At 32.2% G+C, this 12,841-nt stretch overlaps 1 protein-coding gene and 1 long non-coding RNA gene across 7 annotated transcripts; one reads left to right on the top strand and one right to left on the bottom strand.

Annotated features, from left to right (window-relative positions):
• Window positions 1-1,835: 1,835 nt before the first annotated feature.
• Window positions 1,836-6,270, top strand: LOC25485705 (uncharacterized). Of its 6 annotated transcripts, XR_003007908.2 has the most exons (7): window positions 1,839-2,112; window positions 3,324-3,429; window positions 3,549-3,665; window positions 3,768-3,894; window positions 4,199-4,377; window positions 5,496-5,584; window positions 5,995-6,270. It is a non-coding gene; the product is annotated as an uncharacterized lncRNA (long non-coding RNA). The 6 variants fall into 6 exon arrangements; XR_005643919.1 differs by having other exon boundaries at window positions 1,836-2,112; window positions 3,768-4,377; XR_005643920.1 differs by having other exon boundaries at window positions 1,838-2,112; window positions 3,549-3,894; window positions 4,203-4,377.
• A 3,377-nt stretch (window positions 6,271-9,647) lies between these two features.
• On the bottom strand, window positions 9,648-12,841 carry LOC25485703 (ras-related protein RABE1c). Its single transcript, XM_013614980.2, has 8 exons — window positions 12,552-12,841; window positions 11,797-11,869; window positions 11,429-11,529; window positions 11,076-11,141; window positions 10,696-10,793; window positions 10,420-10,482; window positions 10,247-10,339; window positions 9,648-10,020 (listed from the first exon to the last, which is right to left on the bottom strand). The coding sequence occupies exons 1-8, from the start codon at window positions 12,622-12,624 to the stop codon at window positions 9,940-9,942; spliced, it is 648 nt and encodes a 215-aa protein (XP_013470434.1). The 5' UTR covers window positions 12,625-12,841; the 3' UTR covers window positions 9,648-9,939.

The following is a 12,841-nucleotide window of genomic DNA, read 5'->3' as shown; positions in this document are numbered from 1 at the left end:
ATAGATGAAAAATATTTTGATTCACTCTTTAATTTTCATGGAGATTGATATTGAACATCAAATTATTTGATCGATCGCTTTGTGGGGTAAAAGAGGGTGAAACTCACTGACAATGAATAAAATTAGGGTTCTAAGAAAATTTATATAAAAGGGCAATTTTGGTATTATAAAAAAATTTAAGAAAATTTGGGTGTAACCAGAAAAATATGGGGTGTAAATAGAAAAACTCAAACTATTATTATTATTAGCGAAAAGATGGGCCCTTACGTGCTCGTTTTTCCATTCTTTTTATTGCGCTAACGTTTGAAAATTATAAACAGTATTTTTTTATGAAATTTTAATTTTGATTAAACTAAAAATATAAATGTTTGTTGCTTTCAAGTTATAAAAGACCAAATTAATTATAATTATTTATTTCAATGACACCAATAATATAACAAAAAAATATATAATCTAATTTTTTTTTTTTAATGACACCAACAAAAATCTTTATTATAGAAAAAGTTGTTTAAAGGTATAATTGAGATAATGAAAAAGTAAGTTTTCCTTTGGTGGTGGTCGGGATTTGAACCCCGAACATTGCATATTTTATGCATTATCCATACCAACTGAGCTAAACTCACGAGGACATGAAAAAGTAAGTATAAATATACTCATATAGTTTGTTACACTTTTTAAATGATAAAGGAAAATATATATATATATATATATATATATATATATATCGTGTTTGTTACATTTGTTTCAATATTTACATTTATTTTTATCTAATTATTACATATGTTATTTGTATTGAAAATTAAGGGTATTTTTAGAAAGGAAAAATTCAGCCTAAAAGTGCTGAAAGAGGTAGTTTTCTTTGTATATAGTATAGATTATTATTCGATTTTCAATCTAATATTAAGTTTTCTCTTCAAATTATAAGCTATTATTTTTCACTTTATTGTTATAATTTTTTTGAATACTGAAATTTTAAATATATATATATATATATATATATGTATGTATGTATGTATGTGATAATGAGAATTAATTAATAAGATTAAACTGAATTTAGTTTTAGGAAAAGTTATTTGAAATAACTTTTTTTAGTGATTTTTTAAAAATTTTAGTATCCAAAAATTTTATAAAATTATAACAAAATGATGAAATGCTTAGAATGACATTTTAAGATAAGTTATTCAAATGAATTTTTTATTTGAAACTTTTCTTGAAAATTTATTTATTAAAAAAATTAAAAAAATATATTACACTACCAAAATATTAGAAAAAACTATAACAAATGGGCCCTTAATTGAATCAATTAAATGATTTTTTTTTTGTAAAGTTGTTAATTGGTTTTTTTTGACAAATTTTTAATTGATTTTTATTAATACATAATGATAATTGTATCTTTATAAACTGTCAAATGATATATACAGGCTCGACCAATTTTTTTTAGGGGAGTTTAAGCATGAGGCAATCTAAAATTTATGTTTCCTCCATATATAAATACAATTTATAAATTTGTCGAATGATTCATTTACGTCTGTTGGCAACCGCTTACGACAGCTTTCACCATAATCTATTTTTGAACCTGCCTTGCAAATTGCATCATTACCTTTTTTTTTTTTGAAGGAATTGCATCATTACCTATGCTTGCCTTCTTAATTTTGCAAACTTTATCTCCTCTATATATACTAATACTAATACTAATAAGAAAATGAATGTCCTTTATTTTTCCATTTTTGCCCTCCTAAAGGGTAATTTAGTAATCCTGTAATTTGAGAGAAGGGCATTTTGGTAATACCAATATAAAAATCTACAATTAAATTAGAAAGAAAAGAAAGATGAGAGAGAGAGAAGAAAGGGGCTGAACGTAGAAGAGGAAAAGAAGAAAAGAAGAAGAGGCAGTGAGAGGGAGTGGGTTACCGAAAGAGAAAGAGAGAAATGAGAAGTAAGGAGAACTATGAGATCGAGAGACAAGGAAGAGAAGAGAGTTGTAGCTGCAACCTCCATCTACAGTAAAGAAAAAGGAGAAGTCACCATTGAAGAAGCTATAGCCATCATGGAAGTTGCAAAATCAAGTTAAAATTAGGGATTCAAGTATCTCTCTTTTGGATAAAATCTAAGGTAACATAGTCTTAAACCCAAACCTTAAAACCTCTCTAGGGTGGGTTACTAAAATTGATTTATGATTAATGAATGTACTTGCTCTATTGTTGTTTGCATGCTGTAGCATCAATGTTCTAATTATTGATTTCTTTTACAAATTCTGTTTTGGATAGATTTAGAAGTGACATTGAGATTATTATTACTATTATTATGTATCTCATGATAAACAATTTATGTTTGCTGTGTAAGAGGAGAATTAGTTGTTATTGGATAAATTATATGCCATGTAGCGGTTGTGAGTGAAACAAATATGATTATTTTTCTGCATAAAAACATTATGACGTAGCTGAGTTAAATTGGGTATAGATTGAGCGATTGGAATCAATTTTGAGTGAAACCAATTAGATTGGAAAGCTTACTTTTACTACTTTAATACTGTCAAGTCTTATATTTTTATATTGTTTATGTGATTTATAGTGGTTTTATGAAATCAGCTGTTCGATTTTACAAATTATGTTGTGTCAGTCAGCTTAGAAAGTTAATATCTTAAGACTGGAAACTCTTTTTCGAGTAGGACCAGTTGCGTTGGACATATAGTAGTTTCTTCATGTTTAATTTCATAATTTTATGATTTGCCTATATGTCCCAGTTGCTATTTAAACACAGCTGTTCTGTCATAGAATTATAAGGTATATGGTTGACTTTAAATAATCCAAAATTTGAGTTTTATGAATCGGCTTGGTGTGAAACTAAAGTTCTAGATTTGGTTAGTGAATGCATGATCGATCAATGTTGTTTAATGCTGGTTTAGCCTAACTTTGTTTAATGCTGGTTTAGCCTAACTACAAGTGACTGATTATGGTTGAACCATGACTGAATTTTATGGATAGATTGTTAGAAAAAGTGTATTGGACTGATTATGAATTATGGGTTGAAAATTTTGCTGTGTAACCCAAAATGGAGAAATTATTGGATTTTAAGATTCTGCCCTCAATTCCCTACAGTTTAGATATAAATTTTGTACGATTTGGATCAAGAATGAATTCAGAAAACACATTAGAAGTTGGACTGTAGTGCTGAAAATCTGCAGAAAAAGCTATGCGGGTTTTGGCATGAAAATTGCAAAATAAGCGATTTTGAAGTTTAAGTTGCTGAATAAATGATCTAAAAGTTGTTCATAAGTGTTTGGTTGTGTGGGTTGATGTTTGGAATGAATTCGGAACATGCAGAGGCCATAAGCTGCAATTAAGCTGTTTTGAGAAAAGTGCCTATGGGGCATAGCAGGAGCTGAAATGGGACGTAAGCAGCGTCGAGACTTTAAAAAAAATGTTTAAGGTGAGTTCCTTTAGTTGTAGAACCCACCTCTTGGGTAGTTTATGATTATGTTTTAGTGAGATAAATATTTGTGGTTTGTTGTTTTCATAGAGTTCTCTACATCTCTTCCTAATTTGCAGTTTCCCATAGAGTTGCAGCAACACATCATATCGCATAAGAGGGTGGTTCAAGCGATGATGATAGATAGAAGGTTTCTAATTGCGGGGAGTGGCTTGCTGAACCTTTCACAAATCAAGGTAATATTTGTGTGTTTGATTTTATAAAAAATCTTGGTTTGTGTTTATGATGGGGAGTAATAGTAGAGGAAAAGATGGTGAAGGAACTTCTGGAATTAACAGGGTTGATGATGATGATGATGATGATAGTTATGAATATTTACAAGAGATGAATTTTGTGCCTTATGAAACACTTCTTCACAATAACATGAATACCAATGGTTTTGTAGTTCCCTTTGTGATGCAACAGGTTAGAGACACATGATCCTTTTTTCATTTTCTTTCAATTTCTTTTTATTTTAGAGAGATTTTTATGATAATGAATTTGTGAATTTCTGGAGACACTTCTAAACAAATTTTATGATAATGAATTTGTGAATTTTTCATCACCTCCAAGTTTCTCGTGCGTCTTACTTTCGGATTGTAAAATCCAAAAAAAATGTGGAGGGAGGGAGTATCTTATGCTTTTTTAGAAATTAAATCTAAATAAGGCCACATTTGACATGCTGATATTGTGCATTTTGTCTCCCGACTAATGAGTGGTATAAATTTAGGCAGGAACCACCTGTGCTACAGTTCTTATCCGAGCAATATTTACGGAAGGATGCAAATCAGTAGCAGCTGAATGAATGCAATGGATCTGAGGCGAGGTATAAATATGGATGTTGATGCTGTTGTGACAAACTTGAAAAGCAGAGCACGAATGATTGACACTTCCGAAGAAATAACTCAGGTATGTGTATCAAATTTTTAGAGCTAATAGGCATATTCCAAGAAAGTGGTGACTACCTCAAGGACTGCAGGACAGTAGTTTTTATGAGTTTTGTATTTTTAATTTTGTATTTCTAAATATGTAGATGCTTAAAATAAATTAGAGCTCAACATTCAGAAAATAACAATCTCAACTGGTGTAGTCACTGTCACAAACTGTCTGAATTTGAATTTATGTATTGTTGCCATTGGTCCTTTAATTACTGATTGTAAACATCTCATGACTCAATTAGAGAGTGTCAAAGTCACATGTTAGGAGACATTCAGTTCATTGAAATTTCAATCACCTGCCTCAATTACTGACTGAAAATTTACTGAGGTCTCAGTCAGTCCTGGATACTTTCAATTGAGTCATGAGATGTTTCCAATCAGTAATTAAAGATTAGTTGCTGGTGAAGCAGGATTAGAGTAGATCTTTCAATTGTATTTGCATTTCCACAGTTTATGGGCTGATTCAATATTCTATATAGCTATAAGGTGTGTCCCTGTTGCTGGGGTATTATTATTAGTGTGACATTTCTCTCTTGCATTTGGTCCTGGACTATAGGTGTTTTTGTGTCTTAGTATGTTGATTTGTGTATTTCAGACTTTCTTTGTAATCCTTCTTCCATGCACACCTTTGTGTTTTGTCGTAAAATGTAGTGTTATGTTGTTTTTTAGTTCTTGCATTTCTTGGCAAAATTTTATCAATTGGAATTTGTTAGAAGTAACAATGGCAATTTTAATGCTCAAAAATATGCATTTGATAGACACTTTAAAGTTGTGCCACGTTATGTTTACTAAGAGCATTGAGATGGTAACTCATTCTCTTTCTTGGTTCCCTGGTAGCTTACCTAAGTTTTGAGACAATGTGTGCCTCTGTCATGAAAAAACTAAAAAACTGATGATATGGTTTTAACATTTTTCTTACCAATACATTTATAAAGTTATACCCCTTTATACATATATCTTATTGAACATGAGTCATAATTCTATGTCATCCCTATTGAAGTTCAATAATCATGTCTCTCAATCTATGATTAGACTTGTGAACACGAATGTGCTCAATGTAAGACTAAATCTCTGCTTCATCATTATCAGGGTCGACTGAAGCAATGTCTTATACGATTGTCTTCCCCGTCAAAGCACCATTTCTCAATCTAAGAATATCCTTATCTCCAAAATTAGAGGTAAAGTTATTTTCTTTTTGTCTCTCTCACATATACAATTCAAAGAAAAACCATGACCATGTGTATTAGATAAATTTCCAATTTACAACAACTATTGAATAAGTTTTATTTTGTCAAGTTCAAATATCAGACAATTCAAGCATTTTAATTAATATCTATGATACACAGCTTATTCTTTATGTGAATAAAAATGACCATGCATACTCTGTGCTTTCAATATAAGAGAAAAGCTCCTATAAGATACTGGTTAATCCTAATATATGTTTTGAAACTCAACTTGCTTGAATCTTACTATGTCATTCTGTCCTAGATTAATGGAAGGTTAATGAGATTTTGTAGCTGGTCTGCTCGGTTGTTTTTATTGTGTCATTCTTCGGCTGTCATGCTCATCTGCACCTGTGTTTTTGCAGTGGTTAGGATGGTTTATGTGTCTTGGAAGTTGGAATTGGATCAAGCTGCTTGAGTGTTGTCCGATACACAACAGTTGGTGAAATACTTCTCTGCAATCGCGGTGTAGTAGAATCTACATATATTAGGACTTTTGTTGGTATCTTGAGATGTTTAGGATCTAATTATTCAAGTATATGGTGTGATGTTAATTGGCTTGAATAATTCTAGCTATTGTTGAATTTAAATAATTAAGTGATGGTCCTTATTTAGTGCCGTAACATTTTGGGATTGGCTTAGTACACTTGGATTTTATCTTAGGAAATCAGTTTCATTTGACTTATTCAAACATATAGTAAGGATTTTTAAAAAAAAAAACAGTATTCAACCCGTGCGAAGGACGCGACCTTCGTTCTCAAAATTACGAAGAATAGCAATGTTCCGTAATTTGAACATCTCTCCTTTAGAGGAATTTTTTAAAAAATACATAATTCAACCCGTGCGAAGCACGGGTTTGTAACTAGTTCTATTTTAAAATACATGTCCATTTTAGAGAAATTGCATTATCCAAAAAACCAAATAAATTTTATTATTTTTGATAAAATTATGTGTGTTTTCTATAATACTCTTAACCATTTATTATTTCATTCTATTTTTTCTCTCTACAATAAATATCTTCTCTTCTTATATATTAAAGTTAACCCGTAAGCCCTAATTTTAACTTAAACCCTATTGCATAATTTTACTGTTTTAACTCTAATGTTCACACCTAATCTCCTATTTTCATGAACAACTTTAATGTTCTCACCTAATCTTCTTATATATTAAAGTTAACCCGTAAGTCCTAATTTTAACCTAAACACTATTGCATAATTTTATTGTTTTAACCCTAATGCTCACACCTAATCTCCTATTTTCATGAACAACCCTAATGATCACATCTAATCTTCTTATCTTCTTATATATTAAAGTTAACATGTAAGCCCTAATTTTAATCTAAACCCTATTGCATAATTTTATTGTTTTAACCATAATGCTCACACCTAATCTCATATTTTCATGAACAACCCTAATGCTCACAGCTAATCTTCTTATATATTAAAGTTAACCCGTAAGCCCTAATTTTAACCTAAATCCTATTGCATAATTTTACTGTTTTAACCATAATGCTCACACCTAATCTCCTATTTTCATGAACAACCCTAATGCTCACACCTAATCTCCTATTTTCATGAACAAAGCAAATCGGCATCGCTTTATTTCCCCCATTTCTTCAAAACAAATCGCCCTATTGGAATAAAAGGGTTTTGAAAGATTATAGCAACAATTTTTTTTGTTAATATTACATTTTTCATCCAAATTAGAATTGAACTCTCTTTGTTAAATATCTACCACAAAATACATCAGAATTTTGCAATATATATAAACAGGTGGAAGAAACATTTCAACAAACAGTTAATAGGTATCATTTACGGTAAAGGCCAAATATTCGATAAAAGGAAAATTATTTAAATAAAACATTTTACATGTTGAGGTTAAGAATGAGTTATTTTTAGGTACATAATATAACATTAACATATAATTTTTACAAAAGAATGAAGTAACATTTTGTCAAAAAAAAAAAAAGATGAAGTAACATACCATTCATGTTCCGGAACACGCATTCATGTTCCGAATTTTATAATCCAAAGACATTTTCGTAATTTGCATAGAGCGTGCGAGAAGGCCATAAAATGGGAAAAGTAATAGTCAAATATTTATTTGAAAATATATGCCATAGAGGAGCTAATGAAATAGACTTGATGTATTTTTATTTTTTTTAAGGGTGATAGACTTGATGTATTTGAAACCATTCAATACTACCATATTAATATCAAAGAAAAGTTTACATATCTAAATCTAATATAATAGACATAGTAGCAACTAGCAAGTAAGAAACTAGTAGAAAGTTGAAACCAAAGTAGACATCCACTAACCTTCCTCAACAAATAAAATTCGACATGTAGGAGAGCCCCTTGGACACCGCAATAGTTGCATCAGAGTTTGGTGTTTTCTGTTTAAATCCCCTTTTGAGGCTTTAATCGTCAGTGTTCAGTAATTTCGCATTAGCCAAAATATACGCTATAAATAGAATCCTAACAGTCGATCCTTTAAAACCTATAAGAGAGCATGTTTTTAGTTTATAGGAAAGGCAATCCGGAGCAAATAGATTCCGTGGTTTCATGCACATTTTGTCACCAATTCCATGTCCATCAAACTAACAAAATAACATAAATAAATTAGGAAAATAATATATAAATTAATTGAAAGCAGAATTTATAAAATTGATCAATGACATAAGTAAAAACCTCATGAAGGGTAAGATTCTGACAATATTGGAGCACTTTGATCAAGCAGTTCAAGTGGGTACAAAGATAAGCCGAAGCTCGAGGTGAGTTATGTTAAGAAAAGCTTGACATTGTTGGTTGGACATCTAGACAAACATTAGAAATCAATTTCAACTTATTGTAACTTTAACAAAATAGCATTGTTACTCGGTCTCTGTCCAACAATCCCCTTCCTCTCTGCAAATTCAAAACATTATCTTTGACGAAATTGGATAAGATTTTAAACTCTCCGTTACTTTCCGAGTAGTAAATCAGTGATTTGCAAATCCTCTACAACGGGACACCCTTCGAGAAGCTTATTAATAACCACAAGGTTTCTACAACTGAAAACACTTTCAAGTGTAGGACCTAATGTGATTTTAAAATGAGTGTAAGTAGTGGACAAATCTAAGATGAAACTCACAAGTCCTCGTTGAACAGCAACAGGAACAAATCGATTGATATCTTTAAATGGCATCCAGTGCATTTGATGCGAAATGATCGGATGGGCAAGGCGGGGTCACGCAGGAGCATGACGGAGTTGACAAATTCAAACTAATATTGTAGGACTTTTATCGCTCAAGACATTGCCTTTCACGCCAGGGGAAGTTGATGCAGTTTTCTCAGACTTCCTTCAAAACATTGAGGAAATGGATGAATTGGGAGGATGTCATCCGTGTGATCAATTTCTGCATAATTATAACTTTCAAAAACTATAATCCTTAGCTAGGAAAAAATCCATCTTCTCTAAGCAATAGCGTGATGTATGAACCACACTAGTAGATACCATGGCTAGCTAGCACCTGTTTATATGCAGAAGAAATGAGTTGCTAATAGTGACATTTGTTTTATAAAAGAGTGACGTTTTTTATTGTTGTCAACTGGCTTTTCGGCTAAAAAAATCGTCTCTTAAGTGAATAAGTGGAGTTTCCGTGTTCAAATCCCGACTCTTGCATATATATTGCAATCTCCCTAACAACTAAGTTAAGATCACGAGGACCAAAAGTGATGTTTTTAATATGCTAAAAAATATAAAACATATAAATATTGTATTTAAATTAAAATTGGACATAGGCCTTCTCTTCTATCAAAATAAATATTGTATTTAAATTAAACCCAGGACTTTATCCAAGGCTCCCCATTCATAAAGGAGAGAAGCAACCAAACTATGTAGTTATTCTGCATTCCATCTTCATAGTTTTTCTTTACCAAATGCCAGCTCTTTATGCAAGGCTTCCCGTTTCTATCATGTAAAAACATTCTTATGGTTGTTTCTATGTTCTTAAGCAACTATAATTTTGGGACTGGTATACTTTGTAACTGGAGTGTTGCCATAATCTATTTGTCAAGATATCTTTTCAAGAGTTAGAGACTACATATAAAAGACGAAATTGAAGCAATTAAATAAGTCAGCACAAATTCCACCAATTACACGAGAAAAAACTTTAAAATGTAAATCTTAAAACACGACATGTGAAGTTGGAAGATAAAGAGGAAACAAATACATGCTCTCCACTAATATTGTCATCAGAATAACATTAGCACCCAAATGAGCGCTACTGGGAACCTGCACCCTCTTACTGCAGATACTGGTTCTTTTCATTAACCGCAGCAAGCCGATTTTTGTGCAGCCTGACCACCATTGGCTGCCTGATCTTGTTGGTTAATCTTGATACTCTGGGGCTGAACCACCATAGAAGAAAATATCATCATTGAGAAACAAGCCAAACAAGAAAGAAGCAGCAAAACTATGTACTTATTCTGCAAGTTAGCAGAATAAGTAATTGTTGGCAAATTCTTACTTATAGAAGAAAAGGAAATAATGGAGAGGAGAGAAGACTCCATTCATGCATAAACTTCCACTTCTCGGGACTACAAAAATGAAGATAGGAAAGAGTCAACAAGGTACCTCAGTACTAGAAACGGTGTCTGCAAGCCTTTGCTTGATATCTCTTGCTATTGAAAAGAAAACTTCCTCCACATTCATGTTTGTTTTTGCACTCTGCATGTGTTCTTCAAAATAAGTATATAGAAATCATATAATGTAAACAAAATGTGAATATCAAGCATATTGCAACTCACAGTTTCAAAGAACTTGATACCATACTCATCAGCAAGAGCTTGACCTTTGGAGGTAGGTACAGCCTAGAGAAAAAAGAACACCTTATGTTTGTATTGAAGGAAAATATAACACAAAAACAGCAGAAAGCAGACAGATATTACTAAATCTCAGATCCGTGAGTAAATGTGGTATGGACAGAAGAGTCAATCATATAACAATTGCTTTGTCAACTAACCTCATACCACAAACAGCTAAGATGTCAAGTAAAAGTAGAAAGGGCCCAGAGATGGACATACCCGTTTACTTTCATCCATATCAGCCTTGTTTCCCACAAGTATCTTGTTTACATTGTCAGAAGCGTGTTGTTCAATATTGCGAATCCAATTCCTAATATCTGAACAGAAAGAAGCGAGCTACATCAAAAGACAGGCAGAATAAACAATGGAAGCTTAATCATAAAAAATAAAAATAAAAACAGATCATTTGATTGTCTGGCTAGTTAAATGTGAATCAGAGAGTATTAGAGGTCACAAGGAACAAGAATGGATGGGGAAATAAGAAGGAAATACAATTTACTAGGAGAAATGAAGCCTGCAATTTTCAGCCATTGGTGCATAATAAATACATCAAAATGAATTGTCTTAAGCAGAAAATTAAACCAGGGAAAGGAGAGTACTATTGAAAGAAGCTTCATCGGTAACATCATAAACCAGCAAGATACCCATGGCTCCACGATAATAAGCTGCAACAGAATATAACATCTTAAGACATGTTCCTTTCATCAAATAAATTGAGCAAGCAATAGAAGTAGGAGACCAGGTGGACAAAAATTGTTGATAATGCTTGTATAACTAATTCTGTTTAACGGCACATTGTTAAATAATCACATCTATAATACTTCAATTAACTTCTACAGGAATGTGGGTAAACACGTAAGCCTATTAATTACGAGTTCCCAGTGTAGGAGACCAAGTGGACAACCATCAATTTTGAATTCATGAACAAGTTTGCACAAGACAAAACACATACCTGTAGTAATGGTTCGGAATCTCTCCTGACCAGCTGTATCCCAAATTTGCAACTTAATGCGTTTGCCATCAAGTTCAATGGTTCTTATCTTGAAATCAATGCTGCCATACATTTTTATAATAAGATTTTATTTTCAGAAAAAATATAGATATATGTCTGCTTGAGTACAATTACTTATGTGTATAAGATAAAGGAAATTCGGTACCAACGTTGACAAAGTATTTATATTTAAAAATGAGATTTAATAAGTATTATATATCAAACGAACTCTATAGGCCCAAGTTAGCTGTATTTCTAAAGCATATTGAAAGAGAAAGAAACTCTTATAGCATTATTACAAGGGATAAAAGAAGTGTCCAGATACTAACCCAATGGTGGTGATAAAACTGGTTGTGAAGGAGCCATCAGAAAATCTCAAAAGCAAACAACTCTTCCCCACACCTACAAATAGTTGAGTCATAAAAGTACGAAAAAACATAAAAATAAAAGGATAGATGTTTTTAAACTATAAGAAAAATTAAACCAAACAAGATACAAGGCCATCAAATTGCAGCGATGAACCAATTGCGATTGGCACATATAGTTAGACTTTCCGCTCACACCAACTGTGACATGAGTTCTAGTCCGAAATTATGAAACTGGTAGATTACATATAAAATCCATTGTAAATCATGAACGAGGTTCGTGAGTCTCCTGGCATGGAGTGAGTCGTCCCTAAATTTTCATTAAAAAAAATAGCGGCGTTGCCATGGCATGGTAGAATTTTAACTAACGGATGGCCATATGAACCTTATGATATTGAGAATATTGAAGGAAAAGCCATGGCAACTGCCATTCTCGTGGCACCCATGGTTCAAGTAGTTGTAATGGTGGAAATTGCACCATTGAGAACAGTGGCCTCGTATGAAACATCTCCTATGACCTCTATTCTCTAGTAATCTTCCATTTATTACCCGGGTTATGGTCATTATTCTTAACAAATTTTGGTATATAAGATTACATTAAATTTATGTAAAATTGGGTGTGCGTGATAGTAAAGATAATTAATATCCCCCATATGAATTGAATTGATAAATAATGGATAACATGAAGATCTGGAAGATAATGAAATGAAATAACGAACCACTGTCGCCGATAAGAAGAAGCTTGATGAGGTAATCGTAATCGGCACGAGCTCTTGCAGGTGCTGCTGCCATCGCTCAAAACTCAAAATTCAACACTCAAAGCACAGCACAGAGATCCGAATAGTTAGAAGCTATTCGTTGTTGGCGACATGGAATGAAATTCAAAGAAAAAGAGATCACAATCTATACGTAACGACGAATCGCTTTTTGTTTGAGTTTGAGTTTTCTTCCCCTCTCTCTCTCTGCTCAATGTGATTATTGTAACGTTACGCCAACACTTTCATACTCC

This window comes from Medicago truncatula, chromosome 1 (genome assembly GCF_003473485.1).
Source record: "Medicago truncatula cultivar Jemalong A17 chromosome 1, MtrunA17r5.0-ANR, whole genome shotgun sequence".
NCBI classification, from domain to species: Eukaryota; Viridiplantae; Streptophyta; class Magnoliopsida; order Fabales; family Fabaceae; genus Medicago; species Medicago truncatula.
The sequence above is the reverse complement of the archived record's forward strand: the minus strand, read 5'-3'. Positions and strand labels throughout refer to the sequence as shown.

Bases quoted from the DNA above. Each gene is read 5' to 3' on its own strand.
- LOC25485703 (XM_013614980.2), bottom strand. From the start codon at position 12,624: ATGGCAGCAGCACCTGCAAGAGCTCGTGCCGATTACGATTACCTCATC. The intron at 11,530-11,796 runs GTTAGTATCTGG...AATGTATGGCAG, and splicing joins AGTTTTATCACCACCATTGG to CATTGATTTCAAGATAAGAA. The intron at 11,142-11,428 runs GTATGTGTTTTG...ATTCTGTTGCAG, and splicing joins ATTCCGAACCATTACTACAG to CTTATTATCGTGGAGCCATG.